At 41.3% G+C, this 20,250-nt stretch overlaps 1 protein-coding gene across 1 annotated transcript; it reads left to right on the top strand.

The window, feature by feature from the left end:
* Positions 1-445: 445 nt before the first annotated feature.
* LOC120990667 (gastrula zinc finger protein XlCGF17.1-like) lies at positions 446-19,897 on the top strand. The gene is made up of 2 exons (XM_040419579.1): positions 446-1,582; positions 19,746-19,897. Exons 1-2 carry the CDS (start codon positions 446-448, stop codon positions 19,773-19,775), a joined length of 1,167 nt encoding a protein of 388 aa, XP_040275513.1. The 3' UTR covers positions 19,776-19,897.
* The last annotated feature ends 353 nt before the right edge of the window (positions 19,898-20,250 follow it).

Genomic DNA, 20,250 nt, shown 5'->3' on the forward strand with positions numbered 1-20,250 from the left:
ATGAATGCCGTTTGTGTTGAGGGATGTCGTAAGAAATCCTAAGTAAATTTGTTGCATCAATACAATGCCCTCTTTGAGGCATTGATGGTGGAATGTGCAGAAAGCAGGCTTCATTGTTAGGTATAGTTGGCTTTTTTAAATGTTAAGCTACAGTACATTTGTGTAATAAAAGTGGATACCAGGTATATACTAGGATCCAGACCTTTGTCAGGCAGGGTTACTAAAAGCTTTATAAGGCTAGGATCATACATGCAGTCTTTGGGGCAGTTTTTTTAAAAGTCAAAAGTGCATTTAAAGTGAATGATTTACTGTATACTTCTGGTTTCTTCTGGATCCACTTACAGGAATGTTGTAAGTTTGTTTACTCTGCTGTTTGAAAAAAAAATCACAAATTCCAATTTTTTTTTTTACAGAGAATCCCAATAAACATTTTAAGGGAAACTTCATGTTATCACAAAACTCTAACACAGAAGATGAAGATATCATGCAGCCCTCTTCAGAAGAAAACTTACATTCAGGACTTCACAGTACAAATCTCTCATATAAGTCCTCTAAATGTGCAGAACCTTTTCTTGACCAATCACAAATTGTTACCACAAGTACAGTTCAGAAAGTGGGTAAAACATTTAACGGTGGAAAAAAGTTTAGAAAAAGATCATGTCTTCCAACACACAGAATAATTTACACAGGTGAGAAGCCATATTCATGTTCAGAATGTGGAAAATGTTTAGCAAATAAATCAAGTCTTGATGCACATGTACGAATTCACACAGGGGAGAGGCCATATTCATGTTCAGAATGTGGGAAAAGTTTTACACAGAAATCATATCTTGTTGCACATGAGATAACTCACACAGTAGAGAAGCCGTATTCATGTTCAGAATATGAGGAAAGCTTTACAAGAAAATCAAGCCTTGTTAGACATGAGAGAATTCACACAAAGGAGAAGTTGTATACATGTTTAGAATGTGGGAAATGTTTTACACAGAAATCAACACTTGTTGCACATGAGAGAATTCACACAGGAGAGAAACCATATTCATGTTCAGAATGTGGGAAATGTTTTATAAATAAATCACATCTCATTATGCATGAGAGAATTCACACAGGAGAGAAGCCATATTCATGTTCAGAATGTGGCAAATGTTTTAGACAAAAATCCAATCTTCGTACACATAAGAGAAGTCACACAGGCGAGAAGCCATATTCATGTTCAGAATGTGGGAAATGTTTTGCAAATAAATCAAGAATTGTTAAACATGAGAAAATTCACACAGGAGAAAAACCATATTCATGTTCAGAATGTGGAAAATGTTTTACAGATAGATCAAATCTCATGACACATGTGAGAAATCACACAGGAGAGAAACCATATTCATGTTCAGAATGTGGCAAATGTTTTAAACAAAGATCCATTCTTGATAGACATGAGAAAATTCATACAGAAGAGAAACCATATTCATGTTCAGAATGTGGGAAATGTTTTACAGATAAATCATATCTCATTAAACATATGAGAATTCACACAGGAGAAAAACCATATTCATGTTCAGAATGTGGAAAGTCTTTTGCACAGAAATCAGTACTTGTTGGACATGAGAGAATTCACACAGGAGAGAAACCATATTTATGTTCAGAATGTGGTAAAAGTTTTACACGTAAATCAAGTCTTGTTCAACATATGAAAATTCACACAGGAGAGGTGTAATGTTTAGGGCTACATGGCAATATATGTAACATGACTGGAAGCCTCAAAATAGTTGTGCAGCTTGCAGTAGTAAATTTTAGTCAATATATTTCACCTTTATTTATGAAAAAATAAAAAAATTGGCAATTTTCAAAATTTCTATTTCTTTGTTTTCAAAACAGATAGTGATACCTCATAAAATATTTATTGCTTAACATTCCTCATATGTCTACTTTTATGTTGCTATTATTTTGAAGATGCCATTTTATATTTTAGGATGTAAGAAAGCGTAGAATTATAGAAGTAATTCTAAAAATTTTGAAGAAAATTTCAGAAAACCCACTTTAACCTGTTGGGGACACATGACGTACCGGTACGTCATGATGTCCCGGTAATTAAGGACACATGACGTACCGGTACGTCATGTGTATTTCCGATCATCGCCGCGCGGCTGGCGGTGATCGGATCTGGGTGCCTGCTGAAATCAATCAGCAGGCACCCTGGGACAATGCGCGGGGGGGTCCTCTGACCACCCCCCCTCCCGTATCGGCGATCTGCGGTTTGCTGCGTTTCCGGGTTATTCGGGTCTCTGGTGACCCAATAACCCGGAACAGGATGGTGATCGGTGGTGTGATAATACACCACCAATCGCCATCCTGTGATCCTGACAGGTGATTGTGACATCACCTCTCAGTATTGCTTCTGATTGGCTGCAGGGCGGGCGGGCGGTTTAACTTGATGCAGCTCTCCTCTCCTCTTCCTTTCTGTGTCCGGAAGCCCGTGGAGAGAGGAGGCTGCATCGGATCTGTGCCCAGCAACCCCCATATCTGCCCAGCACCCCCCTTCTGACCCTCCACTGGCACTAAAAGGTAATTAGGGAAAGGTTAGGTTAGGCAGGGATATGCAGGGAAAGTTTAGTGGAAAAAAAAAAGTTTGAATGTTGCATCACCCTAATCGGGTGTCTGGGGTCCACCTAGACCCCCCAGGGGTGCTGCAGCTTGCCCCCCTGCCCCCCCCCCCACATTTTTTGGGGCGCAAGCAGTTTTTATATTTTTTTTTTCTGCGTATGCTGACTGTGGCCGGCACTCTTAGCGTCCGCCCACTGTTAGCGCATCGCACACCCCACCGCTGATCAGCTTCGGACGGCTGATCAGCGAATTTGAATAATTTTTTTTTAAACATTTTTTTGGCCATTTTTTTTATTTAGTGTTTTTTTTTTCTGTTAGTTTCAGGGATAAGTACGTGAACACCCTTGCCCCCACGCACACAAAATAAAGATTTCCACACATGCACGCACACACACACTCCCCTATGGCCCGCCGGATGTTCTCGGCTGAGGAGGCATACGCCCAGCTTGCCTCCGACTCCGAGAGCCCCAGTGAGGACGAGGATGACCCCACTTTCCTTTTGTTATCCGCGTCCTCCTCATCATCTAGCGATGATGATGAGCCCCCAAGGCGGAGCAAGGGGACCGCCATGCCAGGGACCCTGTGGGCCACACTAGTACGAGCAGCTCTGGAGCCCCCTACCGGTGAACTTGCATGGTGTACCCCAGAGCATTTTGAGCCTGTGATTCCTGATTTTGTTGGCCAACCAGGAATCCAGATTCCCACAGTGGGCTTCATTGAATATGACTATTTTAGTCTTTTTCTCAGTGACCACTTTGTGAATCTGATGGTGGACCAAACGAACCTGTACGCCCAACAGTTCATTGCTCAACACCCGGGCTCCTTTTTGGCTAGGGCTGGTGGCTGGACTTCTGATGAGTGCAGCCAAAATGAGGACGTTTTGGGGCCTCGTGCTGCACATGGGCCTAGTAAAAAAAAACAGTGTCAGGCATTACTGGAGTGGGGACGTCCTCTACCAGACCCCACTTTACAGTACGGCCATGACACGTACCCGGTTTGAGGCCATCCAGAAATGCCTGCATTATGCAGATAATGCAGCATGTCCCCGCCAAGGTGATCCTGCCTATGACTACCTGTACAAAATCAGGCCGGTCATCGATTACTTTGGGGCCAAATTTTTGGAGACCTATGTACCTGGAAGGGAGGTCGGGGTTGATGAGTCTCTCATTGCTTTCAAGGGGAGACTCATTTTCCGCCAGTATGTTCCCTCTAAGCGGGCGAGGTATGGCGTGAAGCTGTACAAACTTTGTGAGAGTACTTCAGGGTACACTTACAAGGTTGTGTGGGACCTTATGCACCCACTGCTAGATAAGGGTTACCACCTGTACGTGGATAACTTTTATACTAGTGTCCCCTTGTTCCAGTCCCTTGCCGCCAGATCCACGTCCGCTTGTGGGACCGTGCGGAAAAATCAACATGGCCTCCCTATCCACCCCCTCCTGGTACCTATCCCCATGGGTGCCCTTACCAGTGGAAACCTGTTGCTGGTCAGATATAAGGACAAGAGGGATGTCCTTGTACTGTCCACAATTCACGGTAACGGCACCACCCCTGTCCCTGTGCGAGGTACCGTGGTAATGGTCCTGAAGCCCGATTGTATTGTCGACTTCAATCGGTATATGGGAGGAGTTGATCTCTCTGGTCAAGTCCTCAAGCCATATAATGCCATGCGCAAAACCCGGGCATGGTACAAAAAAGTTGCGGTCTACTTGGTGCAGGTTGCCTTGTACAACTCTTTTGTGCTGTCCCGGAGCGCTGGCAACACAGGGACATTCCTTCAGTTCTATGAGGCAGTCCTCAAGGCCCTGATTTTTTTCTGACCGGGAAAGAGCAGGCCGGAGTACCTCGGGAACTGGAGGCGCCCGGATCATCCCTGGCCAACACTTTCCAGGTGTGGTCCCCCATACTGGAAAGAAGGGATGGACCCAAAAAAGGTGCAGAGTGTGTCACAGGAGGGGGATACGAAAGGACACCACCACTCAGTGTGACACATGCCCCGATCATCCGGGCTTCTGCATTATTGGTTGCTTCAGGGAGTACCACACTTCCATGGAGTACTAAATTTATAATCCCTTATCCGTAATTTTAATTCCATTTAGCCACTGACAATCGGGGGGAAAAAACTATGGTTCTCAGACTTGAGACACTAAAACAAAAAACTTTTTTTTTTTTTTATATTAATTTGTAAAACGAAAAAAATAAATAAATAGACATACTGTATCAGGTATCTGCTCGATAAAAATACCCCATGATCTAACCCCTCAGATGAACACGGTCAAAAAATAAAATAAAAACTGCAAAAAAAAGGTATTTTTTTGTCACCTTACATCACAAATAGTCTAATAGCAAGCGATCAAAAAGTCATATGCCCCCCAAAATAGTGCCAATAAAACCATCCTCTCATCCCGCAAAAAATGAGCCCCTACCCAAGATAAAAAAAAACAAAAAACTGACTCTTAGACTATGGAGATGCAAAAATGTTTTTATTTTTATAAAAGGATAATATAGTGTAAAACCTAAATAAATGTTAAAAAAGTAGACATATTAGGCATCGCCGCGTCCGTAAGAATCTGCTGTATAAAAATACCCCATGACCTAATCCCTCAGATGAACACGGTCAAAAAAAAAAAAAAAACTGTGCCAAAACAGCTATTTTTTGGCAAATATTCCATTTTAACAGTTTTTTTCCAGTAACAAAGCAAGGGTTAACAGCCAAACAAAACTTAATATTTATTACCCTGATTCTGCATTTTACAGAAACACCCCATATCCGGTCGTAAACTGCTGTATGACCAAACGGCAGGGCGCAGAAGGAAAGGAACACCGTATGGTTTCTGTAGGGCAGATTTTGATGGCCTTTTTTTTTTTTGGCACCATGTCCCATTTGAAGAGTTTCTACTCTAGGGGTGCATCAGAGGGGCTTCAAATGCAACATGGTGTAAATAAACCAGTCCAGCAAAATCTGCCTTCCAAAAACCACACGGTGCTCCTTTCCCTCTACGCCCTACCATGTGCCCGTACAGTAGTTTACGGTCACATATGGGGTGTTTCTGCAAACTACAGAATCAGGGCAATAAATATTGAGTTTTGTTGGGCTGTTAAGCCTTGCTTTGCTACTGAAAAAAATGGATTAAAATGGAAAATTTGCCCAAAAAATTTAAATTCTTAAATTTCATCTCCATTTGCCAATAACTCTGTACAGTAGTTTACGGCCACATATGGGCTGTTTCTGCAAACTACAGAAGTGCCACTCTTGTCTAATAAAATGGTGGTGCTTGTTGTGCTGGCTTCCCAGCCAGAATCATCAATAATGAAATAGACAACCGCACTCTGTTGAGAACTTCAGTTCAGACTTTTTAATTTTGCAAGGCAACTTCACCAAATGTGACGTTTCAGTCAAAAGACCTTTAACAAACACTGTGTGACAATGGAAAAAATAATCCATAGATATAGATATACATGACAACATCAAAGTTTTTTTATATACATAAAACCTATTATAGTCATATTTATAGGGAACCTTACATATATATTACAAGGTATTGTTAAACATTCATATGGATATACAGTCAGCCAGGTCCATAAATATTGGGACATCGACACAATTCTAACATTTTTGGCTCTATACACCACCACAATGGATTTGAAATGAAACGAACAAGATGTGCTTTACCTGCAGACTGTCAGCTTTAATTTGAGGGTATTTACATCCAAATCAGGTGAACGGTGTAGGAATTACAACAGTTTGCATATGTGCCTCCTACTTGTTAAGGGACCAAAAGTAATGGGACAGAATAATAATCATAAATCAAACTTTCACTTTTTAATACTTGGTTGCAAATCCTTTGCAGTCAATTACAGCCTGAAGTCTGGAACGCATAGACATCACCAGACACTGGGTTTCATTCCTGGTGATGCTCCGCCAGGCCTCTACTGCAACTGTCCTCAGTTCCTGCTTGTTCCTCGGGCATTTTCACTTCAGTTTTGTCTTCAGCAAGTGAAATGCATGCCTAATCGGATTCAGGTCAGGTGATTGACTTGGCCATTGCATAACATTCCACTTCTTTCCCTTAAAAAACTCTTTGGTTGCTTTTGCAGTATGCTTTGGGTCATTGTCCATCTGCACTGTTAAGCGCCGTCCAATGAGTTCTGAAGCATTTGGCTGAATATGAGCTGATAATATTGCCCGAAACACTTCAGAATTCATCCTGCTGCTTTTGTCAGCAGTCACATCATCAATAAATACAAGAGAACCAGTTCCATTGGCAGCCATACATGCCCACGCCATGACACTACCACCACCATGCTTCACTGATGAGGTGGTATGCTTAGGATCATGAGCAGTTCCTTTCCTTCTCCATACTCTTCTCTTCCTATCACTCTGGTACAAGTGGATCTTGGTCTCATCTGTCCATAGGATGTTGTTCCAGAACTGTGAAGGCTTTTTTAGATGTCGTTTGGCAAACTCTAATCTGGCCTTCCTGTTTTTGAGGCTCACCAATGGTTTACATCTTGTGGTGACCCCTCTGTATTCACTCTGGTGAAGTTTTCTCTTGATTGTTGACTGACACACATACACCTACCTCCTGGAGAGTGTTCTTGATCTGGCCAACTGTTGTGAAGGGTGTTTTCTTCACCAGGGAAAGAATTCTTCGGTCATCCACCACAGTTGTTTTCCGTGGTCTTCCGGGTCTTTTGGTGTTGCTGAGCTCACCGGTGTGTTTCTTCTTTTTAAGAATGTTCCAAACAGTTGTTTTGGCCGCGCCTAATGTTTTTGCTATCTCTCTGATGGGTTTGTTTTGTTTTTTTCAGCCTAATGATGGCTTTCTTCACTGATAGTGACAGCTCTTTGGATCTCATCTTTAGAGTTGACAGCAACAGATTCCAGATGCAAATAACACACTTGAAATGAACTCTGGACCTTTCATCTGCTCATTGTAATTGGGATAATGAGGGAATAACACACACCTGGCCATGGAACAGCTGAGAAGCCAATTGTCCCATTACTTTTGGTTCCTCAACAAGTGGGAGGCACATATGCAAACTGTTTTAATTCCTACACCGTTCAAATTAAAGCTGACAGTCTGCAGGTAAAGCACATCTTGTTCATTTCATTTCAAATCCATTGTGGTGGTGTATAGAGCCAAAAATGTTAGCATTGTGTCGATGTCCCAATATTTATGGACCTGACTGTATATCTCCTATTAAGTATCAACTTAATTCGTAGTAGACATATTAGAGTCTGGTTGCGCCCTTCCGGTTGCTCTCCGGACTAAAATACAGCCGGATATACTATACTACACTATATGTCTTTATCTTTCTCTGGTATATGGTCTATTCCATCCTACTAGTCCCCTCCCTACCCACAAGCCATTCTGCAATTGTAGTTGTAGTTAACTGAGGAGCGTATGCGTATGGAAGGCAGATTTAGCTAGATTGGTTTTTAGGCCGATGCACCCCTACTGTAGAAACTACCAAAAAGTGACGTCATTTTGGAAACTACAGGATAAGGAGAGCATTTTATTGATACTATTTTAGGGTACATATGATTTTTGATAGCTCGATATCACGCTTTTTGTTAGGCAAGGTAACCAAAAAATGACTGTTCTGGCACTGTTTTAATTTATTGTTTTTTACCATGTTAATCTGACAGTTTAGATCATGTGCTATTTTTATAGAGCAAGTTGTTATGGATGTGAAAATATCAAATATGTCTACTGTTTTTGTATCCGTTTTACATAATAAAGCATTTTTGGAAAAAAATTCAGTTTTTGTGTCTCCATTTTTTGAAAACCATATTGTTTTTTATTTTTTTGCCGGTCATCTTGTGCAGGAGCTCATTTTTTTGCAAGAAGAGTTTGTCTTTATTGGTACCATTTTTGGGTACATATGATTTTTTTATCATTTAATATTACACTTTAAGGGGCAAGGTGACCCCAAACATTTTGGCTGATTGTCTTACTGTATGTAGTGGCTCCTTTTTTGTGGGATGAAGTGACAGTTTGATTGGAACTATTTTGGGGTACATACAACTTTTTGATCGCTTGGTATTGCACTTTTTGCGATGTAAGATGACAAAAAATGGCACAGTTTTTATTTATTTATTTTTTGACAGTGTTTATCTGACAGGGTAGATTATGTGATATCCTTATAGAGAAGGTCGTTACGGATGCAGCGATACCTAATATGTCTGGTTTTTTTTTCTTCTTTTTTTTCAAACTTTTTTAGAACTTTAGGGGAAATGGGCGTTTTTGTTTTTTTTTACTTGATTTTTTATTTTATTTTTATTATTAAAAACACATTTTTCACAATACTTTACAATACGTCCCCAAACACCATCTATGCCGTGGTCAGCGGTTAATCCACCAGTGATGCCGGCGGATACAGTGACTGTCAGGACCCTGCACTGATCGGGCGTGTACCGCTCCGGTGCCTGTCTGATCAGCATGACGTACTAGTACATTAAATTGTAGGAAGTCACTTCCCGCTATGACGTACTATTACTTCAAATGTCGGGAAGGGGTTAAAGACTAAAAAAAAAAATGATGTTCCAACCACAACAGCGTCACCATTGTTACTAACACATTTTCTTTTCCAGTTCCTCCCATATGACCGCACTACTGGAGATTTGACCCCTTGACCTTCTTGGGACAGGAAACAGGTTAAAAGGCCTTTTCCACTTCTACCCTCCAGTGTTCCTTCTGTCCTTACTGTGGACGGATGCAGAGAGGTTACCTGTTCTAGGTATGAAGATTTTCTACAAGAGAACCTATGAGCCTATAGATGGGTTCTCTGTTGGCCTGGGTTTGATCAGGGGGTTCATCCTCTTTCTTCCTACCCTGTGTATCCATGCCAGCACCTCCTATGGTGGAGGTCCTCTGCTTACCCCTGACCCCTATAACATAACTAATGCAGCTTGCAGTTACTTCACTATTGAATGCTGTGGGTTCATGGAGCACAGATCCGCTGTTCCTTAGCGAGGTTCACAATAAGATTGCGTGTGAGGGATACTGGATTTGAAATAAGCTAAACACTGCCATCAGTGGCCTTATATGTATTGTACTCAGGTAACTTGATATACCCAATGTTCTTATGTCACATGACTGGTGTAGCTACAGTATAAGGGGGGCGGGGGGGGGGCTTTGGGTGAAGTTATGGTTTAAAGGAGCCTGTTAACTCAGGGACCAACTAATAGTGAACACTCCCATCTTATTAGAAAACCAATCATTACAATATAACCAACTTCTGTAAACTCCTGTATGTCATTTCTGTTATATAAGGACGTGTAATGTGAATAAAGGAAGGGAACTTTTTATATAATACCAATGCTCTGGTGTTTATGTGAAGCTGTATGAGCGCTCATACTCCCAAGTGATTCAGACCCGCACAAAGAGGAAGGAGACCGCGTATATGTATCTATGTAAGTGAGGCTGCCTAGTCTTTTAAATCGAAATAACCTGAAGTTTCCCTCTTTGTGATGGTTTTTATGTTATTTTGTGATACTGTGTAGGAGAGATATCCGGTAGTATCTGGAAGTACGTAGTATTGTGTAGGAGCTCTCCCTAGAGGCTGCATATCGAAACTGCATAAGAAGGAAAGCAAATTAGGAAACCAGGCTCTGCCGAGAGTCTGAGGGGTGATTTCTCATGAGTGTGTTAGAAACGAGTTCCCGCTGAGAAATTCACGTATTTCAAACAGAGTGTGGATACGAGTTCCCTCTTAGATTTTGGGCCAAATCTTATTGTGTGTGTGTGGCACAAATCCCTGCTAAGATTTGGAGGAAATTGGTAATTCTAACATCACAGAGTGTAATGTTCAGTCTTTAACTGCTGCTCAGAGAGTTTTTAGAGTGAGAGGGAAGAAGTGCAGTTAGAAAGTTAAATCGTTTATGCAGTCTGTAGGAATGCCAGTAGGAGGTAGACTGAATGAGGAATTGTGGAAAGAAATACTGGAGGAAAAGAGAGGTTGGTTGAAGGACAACAACAGGTTAGAGCAGGCTGAATTATGGTGGAAAGCGTCTGCAAAAGTAACTGATGGAAAGTTGAAAAGAATGGCCAGTATTGTTATGAAAAGAAGGTGCCATGCACTCCCTCATTAGCCCCCACCACCGTGTGTAGTACCTCACTGATGTGAGGAGTACTTTGGCCCCCTCCCTGGAATGTGCTCCAACAGGAACACTTCCCATTGTGTGTGGTGTTTCTTCTTCTCTTCCCTCAGGTACTCCTGAAGTAATAGCCCCCTCCAATGTGCAGAATGCTCCACCCCCTATATGGAGGAGGCTGGGAGGATAAGAGTACAAAAGTACCCAGAATGGGGGCAATCTGCTCCTAGACATCATTCAACTCCAGTTATTGCCCCTAGCACAGGGCTATATCCAGTAGTATCAGCCAACAATCCTTCTATGTTGTATGTTCCACCAGCTACAACTCTGCCTGCAGTTGTGGCTCCTATGCTGCCAACCGGAGGTGTTCCGGACCAATCTTATCAATCTAGGGCTGCACCAACTGCATTTGAAGATGGTCTCAAAGAGAAGGTCTGGAAAGGTCTGGTACAGGCCAGAACTGAAAGAAGATCATTACAATCTTTAATTATGTTGCAAGTTGCTAAAGGAGTGGAAGCAGAACTTACGCGTGGCTGCCATTATGAAAGAAGGAAGTTCCATCAGAAGTTTAGGTGTTACAACTGTGGTCAGCTTGGGCATTTTCAAACGGACTGCCAGGCTCCTCTATGCTCAAGGGAGGCTGTGCCCCTATTATCACTGCAATCCTTAGGGCCCGCCCCAGTTGTCTCCTTGGCAATTAATGGGGGGAAGCCCATCCCCTTTTTAATTGACACTGGAGCAGCCAAGACCGTCGTACAGAGCAAGTATGTCCCACATTCCCGCATGTCTAAGGATAGCATTCCATGTATAGTAGTAGATGACAATGCAGTTCCTACTTCCCTGACGAAGCCTATACCAATTGAATTCGCCCCAAACCAACAAATGCTGTGGTACTGCTCCTGTTAATCAGTGATACCGCTCCTGTTAATCTGTTGGGAGCAGATTTGCTGCAAAGAATACAGGCTCAAAAAACGTCACCAAGATTTGTGAAGAGTGGAGTACTGGTTGAGACTTCTTCCCCGTGAAACACTCCCTTATATCCCATCAAGAAAAGAGGGGAAAAGGCCAGTGCATTATAGGATGGTGCATGATCTCAGAGCAGTTAATGAGGCCACAGTCTTTAATACACCTATTGTGCCTAACCTACATACATTACTAGAACAGATACCCCACTGTGCCACCCATTTCACAGTGTTGGACCTGGCCAATGCATTCTTTTGTGTACCACTACACCCAGATTGTAGGAATTTATTTGCTTTTCCCCATGATAGGAAGCAATATACCTGGACTGTCCTACCCCAAGGGTCTCACAACTCCCCTAGTATGTATAGTACAGCCCTGGCTCAGGTATTAGCAGATTGGCCCCTCCCCTCAGAAGAAGTTGTCCTACTACAATATGTAGATGACCTGCTTCTCTGCTGTCCTACAGAGAAGATGTGTAAACATGCTTCTGTGTCCCTCCTCATTTTTCTTGCTAGTAAAAAGGGTGCAAAGTTTCTTGCAATAAATTCAGTTTTGCTGTACCACTGTCACCTTTTTAGGGCTTTGAATATCAGCTGGAGTTAGACACCTTGCACCTGACCGTAAGGTTGCAATTCAACAAATTCCATTACACACTACTGTGGAAGCCATGAGAATCTTCTTAGGCCTAGTGCTGTATTGTAGACCTTGGGTCAGAAATGCCTCTGCCCTCATGCAGCCCTTGTATGATTGTCTTTCACTAAAAGATGAGGCAGTGGAGTGCTTTCATACATTGAAGCTCACCATTAGCTCCTCCCCTGCTCTCGGCCTACCTGACTAACAAACCTTTCCGGCTCTATTGCACTAAGTCTCTTGGCCATGCATCAACTGTCCCTACCCAAAGTAGAGCAGGTAGTCAATGTCCTGTGGCCTATTACTCTGATTCGACCCAGTGGCCAGAGGAGTGCCTTCCTGTGTCTGTGCAGTGGCTGCAGTACAACTCATGCTTGACAAGAGGTCACAGTGCTTGCCCCTCACGACATCTCAGCTATTCTGTCACAGGTGGAACCCAAACACCTGTGTACTGCTAGACATCTCAGACTTCAGTGTGCACTACTCATGCCACTAAATATCACCATACAACGGTGCACTTAAATGGTGCTCTTAAACCTGGCTACTCTGCTGCCTCTGGAGGGGGGAGGGAGTAGTAGTAGTATGGGCCACTTGGCTCAGTACCTTCCTGGCTCAGTGGAGTCACATAACTGTCTTCATTTAATGTCCCAAGAGATAGCAGGGTTTGATCATGTGGTAGACACCCTCCCTAGAAAACCCAGAAATAGAGCTCTTTGTGGATGGATCACAGTATGGTGTCCAATGAAAGTTTTATACTGGATATACAGTTGTTACTCAGTATGATACCATCAAGGCAGAACCACTGCCCCCTCATATGTCTTCACAAAAGGCTGAACTCAAGGCTTTGGAAGAAGCCTGCAGATATGCCAAATGAAAGACAGCAAATATTTTCACTGATTCCAGATATGGGTTTGGAATTGCTCATGATTACTGCCCCGTTTGGAAGGCCAGAGCCTTTCTTACAGCAAATGGCAGTGTAAAAGCTCTAATGGAAGCTCTGATGTTGCCGGAGAAGGTGGCCATTCTTAAAATCAAAGGCCACTCTTTAGAAATAACTCCTGAGGCTCGAGGAAACCATTGGGCTGACCAAACAGCTAAAGCTTCTGCACAAAAACCCAGACATGACCCTGTAAGGATTGCAGCAGTGCAACAAGACATTTCCCTGCCAATTAACTTTGCAGTCTCAGGCAACCAAAGAATAAAAGGCAGAATGGGAAGGCAAAGGAGCTAAGCTGACCCAAGAAGAACCTGGGAACTTAGAAGAAAGTTGTGTTTGCCCCGTGCCCTGTTTCCAGCCACAGCTCAGGCCACCCATGGAAACACCCATCTGTCTAAGACTGCAATGACTGACAAACCCCCAGACCTGATTTTCCCTTTCAAAGACTACAATTCGACTACATCCAACTACCCAGAGTCGGAACCCTTTAATATGTTCTGGTATGTGTAGACTGCAGCATCCAAACTGCAGAAGGCCGTGACTATACTGAAGAATCCATGGACAGAGTGGCTACACTCTTCTCCATCCGGTACATCGGCCTCAGACCTAGTTTAGGTCTTTATTTTCCGCAACAACTCCAGATGCAGCATAGTAACCTTATTGATTATGTTGTCTGTCTCACAAAACGGTTGTCTAACATATATTCTCTAGTTTTTGCTTCTCTTCCAGATCCAGATAGCATAGAGGCGACCCGCTTACTACAGTCAGGAGATTGGTTAGTGGTGAAAAAGCACATCTAAAAAACCTTAAAACCACGATTTGAGGGTCCACATAAAGTCTTGCTGACCACTGCCACAGCTGTCAAATTGGAAGGAAAGCCCAATTGGATCCACGATTCGCATTGCAAAAAAGTGCCTGAACCTCTGCCAGCACCATGATTTCAAGGGCCGTAATTTTCCTAGATGTTTTAACATTTGTCCTGTATCCTATAAAGGGAGGACCTCAAACTAGTCAAATCCCCACTTTAGTATTCTATCAAGATGAGTAAAAAAAACTGCTAGGTTTGACTTTTGCAGTATAGTTGACTGAGGGCCAGGCAAACAAGACAAGGACACTTGGCTTTGGTCCGATAAATATATATGTGTGACTGAACCCGGCCACACATGTGGGCGGTGGGGATTAGTGGGATGGAACACTGGTCCGAAAAGCTGGGGATCCACTCCAATAGAGGCCACCTCTAGAGTAATTAAAGGTGAAAACCTATTGCAGGGAATGTCACTTATAAAAAGGATGCCTTCTGATAACTGCAAAGAATACAGGGATAGGTGTAACCCCCTGTTCCTATCCATTAGAAATCCAACTCGAGAGGATTCAGGGATTTATGTACTAGGAGCGTGGGTAGAAGGCCCAGACCCCCAAGGCCAGTTCAGGATACAGGTGATAGAAAGACCCCATAATGAGCCTACAAAGGCCAATCCTCTTTCCCTAGCTTGGTTTAAGTACTTAGGCAATCTCAAATATGAAGATAAATTAGCCCTTGAGACCGGGTTTTGAGACTCCAACTTATGGTTGGAGTGGGTCCGCTATACAGCTCTCTCCCAGAATCGATCGGACTGTATTGCCTGTGCTGCAGCCCAACCCCACCTGGAACTGTACCTTTCCAATTAAATGAAATCACGGATCCTGAAGGTTTCAGGTGCATCCTTAAGATGTACTCTGAAAATGTTCCAATTATTGACACCTTACGCTGTAAGACCCTAGCTTTATTTTATCCTGCGGTAAAAGAGGAAGATAGTATGGGCCTCAGTTTAATCCCATACCCTGGAAACCTGTCACGGTCCTGCCTGTGACAGGGACTAGAAGATCGAGGTGACTGGCTGCACGTGATTGACAGCCTCTTTGGTTTCACCTTTCTGTGTTGTTGCTGGGGATGACCACACCTCTTGTCTCAGGTGTAGCTTAAGTGGTCATTCCTTCTCTATTTAGTCTGGTCTCACCTATTATGACATGCGGTTGATAGCTCCTTGTTTGTGCAAGTCCTAGGGTTGGTTCTCTCTGACTTCCTGCTCGTCCGCATACTTCTGGAAGTTAAGTGTATCTTCTTTGTTGTTTTCCCTTACCTGCTGATATTAGGCCTGAGGGGGTCTCCTATTCATTCATCTGGGAAGGAATAGGCCACCCGTGTCCTGACACTATTTCCAGGGCCCTTTAGGGTCAGATAGGGCTTAGGAATGTTCATACGCAGGAACCTATCATGAAGGTCTGTTCATACTGATAGCAGTCAGGGCTAAGCGTAGGGACTTTCCAGATGTGATCATTTCCCTTTCCCTAGGTTCCAGGTCTAATACCTTTTCCCTTCTGTGTTCAGTGTGGAGTGTATTTACCACACTGCACCATGGCAGCAGATTTTTGTCATATAACTGCATTGTTACTGTTTTGCTACTAAAATTATAAATGTAAATTTTTATTATTTTGTTAGTATTTTGTAAATCCACCTTTCAGGCTTTCAGCACTGCCTGAATCCTTCTGGGCATGCTCCCTATCAGATTCAAGCATGTCTCGACCGAAAACTGTTCCCAGGTCTTTTCTACAGGTTCCCAATGTTTGAGCATACTGGTCGACTCACTTGGGTACGAATACAGCTTTTTCCTCAACTCTACCCACAAGTGCTCGATTGGGTTGAGGTCTGGGGACTGTGGGGTCCAATCCAGAACCTCCACTTCATTGTCATTAAGCCATTTCTTTGTTAATCTCAACGTATGTTTCGAGTCATTGTCCTGCTGAAATACCATGTTGCCCTTTTCATACCCATAGTACTCGAGTGTACTAAGAAACTTATCTTGTAGGATACTCACATATAGCTCAGCATTGAGACCACCATTGATGCTGATCAAGTATCCAATGCCATTGGCTGTGAAAAAAAAAACATTATCAGGCTTCCTCCACCGAACTTGACAGTTTCTTCAATTTCTCGATCCTTTAGCCCCCTTTTCCCTTGTTTCTTCCAGACCCATTTGCACCCATCAGAGCCCAGTCTATTGACTTTGGTCTTATCATTCCAAATCATCCATTTCCAATCTTCTACTGTCCACTGTATGTACTTTTTTGCAATCTCAATGTTTCTTATGACAATATTGAAGAAGTCGAGGCTTATTCACCTTTTTTCAGGCCACTATTCCAGACTTGTGTAATTTGTGCTTGCATGGATGTCTGTGACCTCACTATTATAAAGCATATGAGCCACCTCCACTGCCGTGTTTGTCACATCAGAACTGAAAGGACCTGGGAACAGATTTCGGATGAGACATGCTTGAATCTGATTAAGAAAAGAGACATATTAGGTATCACCGCACCCGACCGACTCTATAAAAAATATCACATAATCCGTCACATAAACACCGTAAAAAAAATAAAAACTGTGCCAAAAAAGCAATTTTTTTATCAGCTTACATCACAAAAAGTGCAATATCAAGCAATCAAAAAGTCACATGTACCCCAAAATAGTACCAATCCAACTGTCACCTCATCTCGCCAAAAATGAGCCTCTTTTATAAGACAATCAGCCCAAAAATAAAAAAGAGATGGCTTTCAGAAAATGGAGACACAAACATTCTTTTGTTTCAAAAATGCTTTAATTTAAAGTGAAATAAATAAAAAAAATATACATATTAGTTATTGCTGTGTCCATAACGACCGGCTGTATAAAAAGATCACATAATCCACCATGTCAGATCAATGCCATAAAAAATAAATAAAAACTGTGCCAAAAGTAATTTTTTGTCACTTTACATCACAAAATGTGCAATATTAAGCGATCAAAAATTTATATGTACTCCAACATAGTACCAAACAGTCACCTCATCAAAATGAGCCCCTAAATAAGACAATCGCCCAAAAAAATATATATTGCTTTCAGAAAACAGAGACAATAAAACATGATTTTTTTTGTTTTAAAAATGCTTTTAATGTATAAAACTCAAATAAATAAAAAAAGAGAAAGGAGACATATTAGGTATCACTGCACCCGCAACCTGCTCTATAAAAATATCACATAATCGACGCCCTAAGGTCAATGCCATAAAGAAATAAAATAAAAACTGTGCCAAAACAACCAATTTTTTGGTCACCTTGCCCCATAAAGTATAATATTGAATGATCAAAAAAACAATATATGCCCAAAAATGATACTAATAAAAAATTTAAACTCCTCCTGCAAAATAGAAAATAGACACAAAACAATTTTTTTCAAAAAATGCTTTATTATGTAAAACGGAAACAAAAAAGTAGACATATTTGATATTTTCACATCCGTAACAACTTGTTCTATAAAAATAGCACATGATCTAAACTGTCAGATGAACACTGTAAAAAAAGTAAAACATAAAAACTGTGCCAGAACAGCCATTTTTTGGTTACCTTGCCTTACAAAAGCGTAATATAGAGCAATCAAAAATCATATGTACCCCAAAATAGTATCAATAAAACGCTCACCTTATCTTGTAGTTTTCAAAATGGGGTCACTTTTTGGTAGTTTCTACTGTAGGGGGGCTTCAAATAGGACATGGTGTCTAAAAACCAGTCAAGCAAAATCTGCCCTCCAAAAACCATACGGTGCTCCATTCCTTCTGCGCCCTGCCGTGTGCCCTTACTGCAGTTTACCACATGTTTCTGTAAACTTTAGAATAAGAGTAATATATATTGAGTTTTGTTTGGCTGTTAATCCTTGATGTGTTACAGAAAAAAATGGATTAATATGTAAAATCGACCAAAAAAAGTTAAATTTTTAAATTTCATCTCATTCTTGAGAACACCTAAAGGGTTAACAAAGTTTGTAAAAGGAGTTTTGAATAACTTGAGGGGTGTAGTTTCTACTATGTAAGCCCCACAAAGTGACTTGATAACTGAAGTGGTCCTTAAAAAGTGTTTTTTTGCAAATTTTCTTAATTTTAAGAATTGCTTCTAAAATTCTACGCCCTAAAAAAATAAAATGACATGTACAAAAGTATGCCAACATAAAGTAGACACATGGGGAATGTTAAGTAATAAATATTTTATTAGGTATCGCTATCTGTTTTAAAAGCAGAGAAATAGACATTTTGAAAATTGCCAATTTTTCAAAATTATTTGTAATTTTGGATTTACCAAAAAACAAGGGTACCCGAGATTGCGACTTTGGGTTTTTTATAAGCTGTAAGCCATAATCATCCAAATTATAACAAATAAAGGCTTGAAATATATCGCTTTGCATGTAATGAGTCCATCTCATATATTAGTTTCACCTTTTAAGTTGCATTACTGAAATAAATAAACTTTGCACGATATTCTAATTTTTCGAGTTATGTCTAATGACTGTCAATAGGGTCACAATGTGACAGTCACAAAAAGTCCAACACTTAGATTTTTGGTCAGAGACCATATGCAGGTCATCATATAACACAAAGCAAGTCGACTGCATCTTGAATGCAACTTCTGCAATTTGGCAGTTTTTTTTACAGACAAATAGCTACAAAACTATTTTGAGGCTTGCAGTCATGTGACATATGTTGCCATGTAGACCTAACTTTAAATAACTTGGTTAAAATTCTGTTTTTGCTCTTAGAACATTTCAGCATTAAACCTCTCCTGTGTGAATTCGCACATGATGAACAAGATTTGATTTACGTGTAAAATATTTCCCACAATGTGAACATGAATACGGTTTCTCTCCTGTGTGATTTTTCTCGTGTATAACAAGATGTGGTTTGTGTATAAAACTTTTTCCACATTCTAGACATGAATATGGCTTCTCTACTCTGTGAATTCTCTCATGTCTAACAAGGCTTGATTTTCTCGTAAAACATTCCCCACATTTTGAACATGAATATCTTTTCTCTCCTGTGTGACTTCTCTCATGTGCAACAAGATTTGATTTCTGTGTAAAACTTTTCCCACATTCTGAACACGAATATGGCTTCTCTCCTGTGTGAATTCTCACATGTGCAATAAGATTTGATTTATCTATAAAACATTTCCCACATTCTGAACATGAATATGGCTTCTCACCTGTGTGACTTCGCTCATGTATAACAAGTTTTTGTTTCTGTGTAAAACATTTCCCACATTCTGAACATGAATATGGCTTCTCACCTGTGTGACTTCGCTCATGTATAACAAGTTTTGGTTTCTGTGTAAAACATTTCCCACATTCTGAACATGTATATGGCTTAACCTCTGTGTGAATTCTCTCATGTACAAGAAGACGTGATTTATGTGTAAAACTTTTCCCACATTCTGAACACGAATATGGCTTCTCTTCTGTGTAAATTCTTCTGTGTGTAGGAAGACATGATCTTTTTCGAAACTTTTTCCCACCTTGAAACGTTTTACCCACTTTATGACCTGTACTTGTGGTAACAATTTGTGATTGGTCAAGAGAAGGTTCTGCACATTTAGAGGACTTATATGAGAGATTTGTACTGTGAAGTCCTGAATGTAAGTTTTCTTCTGAACAGAGCTGCATGATATCTTCATCTGCGTTAGAATTTTGTGATAACATGGAGCTTCCCTTAAACTGTTTATTGGGATTCTCTGTGAAGATAAAAATTGGAATTTGTGATTTTTTTTTCAAACAGTAGAGTAGACAAACGTACAACGTTCCTATTAGGCTGTAAGTGGATCCAGCAGAAACCAGAAGTATACAGTACGTCATTCACTTTAAAAGTTCCCCAAAAACTGCCCCAAAGACTGCATGTATCATCCTAGCCTTATAAAGCTTTTTATAACACTGCCTGACAAGGGTCTAGATTCTAATACAGGGATGGGCAAACTCGGCCCTCCAGCTGTTGTAAAACTACAAATCCCATCATGCCCTGCTGTAGGCTGATAGCTGTAGGCAGACTAGGCATACTGGGATTTGTAGTTTTACAACAGCTGGAGGGCCGAGTTTGCCCATCCCTGTCCTAGTATATACCTGGTATCCACTTTTATTACACAAATGTACTATAGCTTGAAATTTGAAAAAGCTAATTATACCGAACAATGAAGC

This window comes from Bufo bufo, chromosome 2 (assembly GCF_905171765.1).
Source record: "Bufo bufo chromosome 2, aBufBuf1.1, whole genome shotgun sequence".
Lineage (NCBI taxonomy): Eukaryota > Metazoa > Chordata > Amphibia > Anura > Bufonidae > Bufo > Bufo bufo.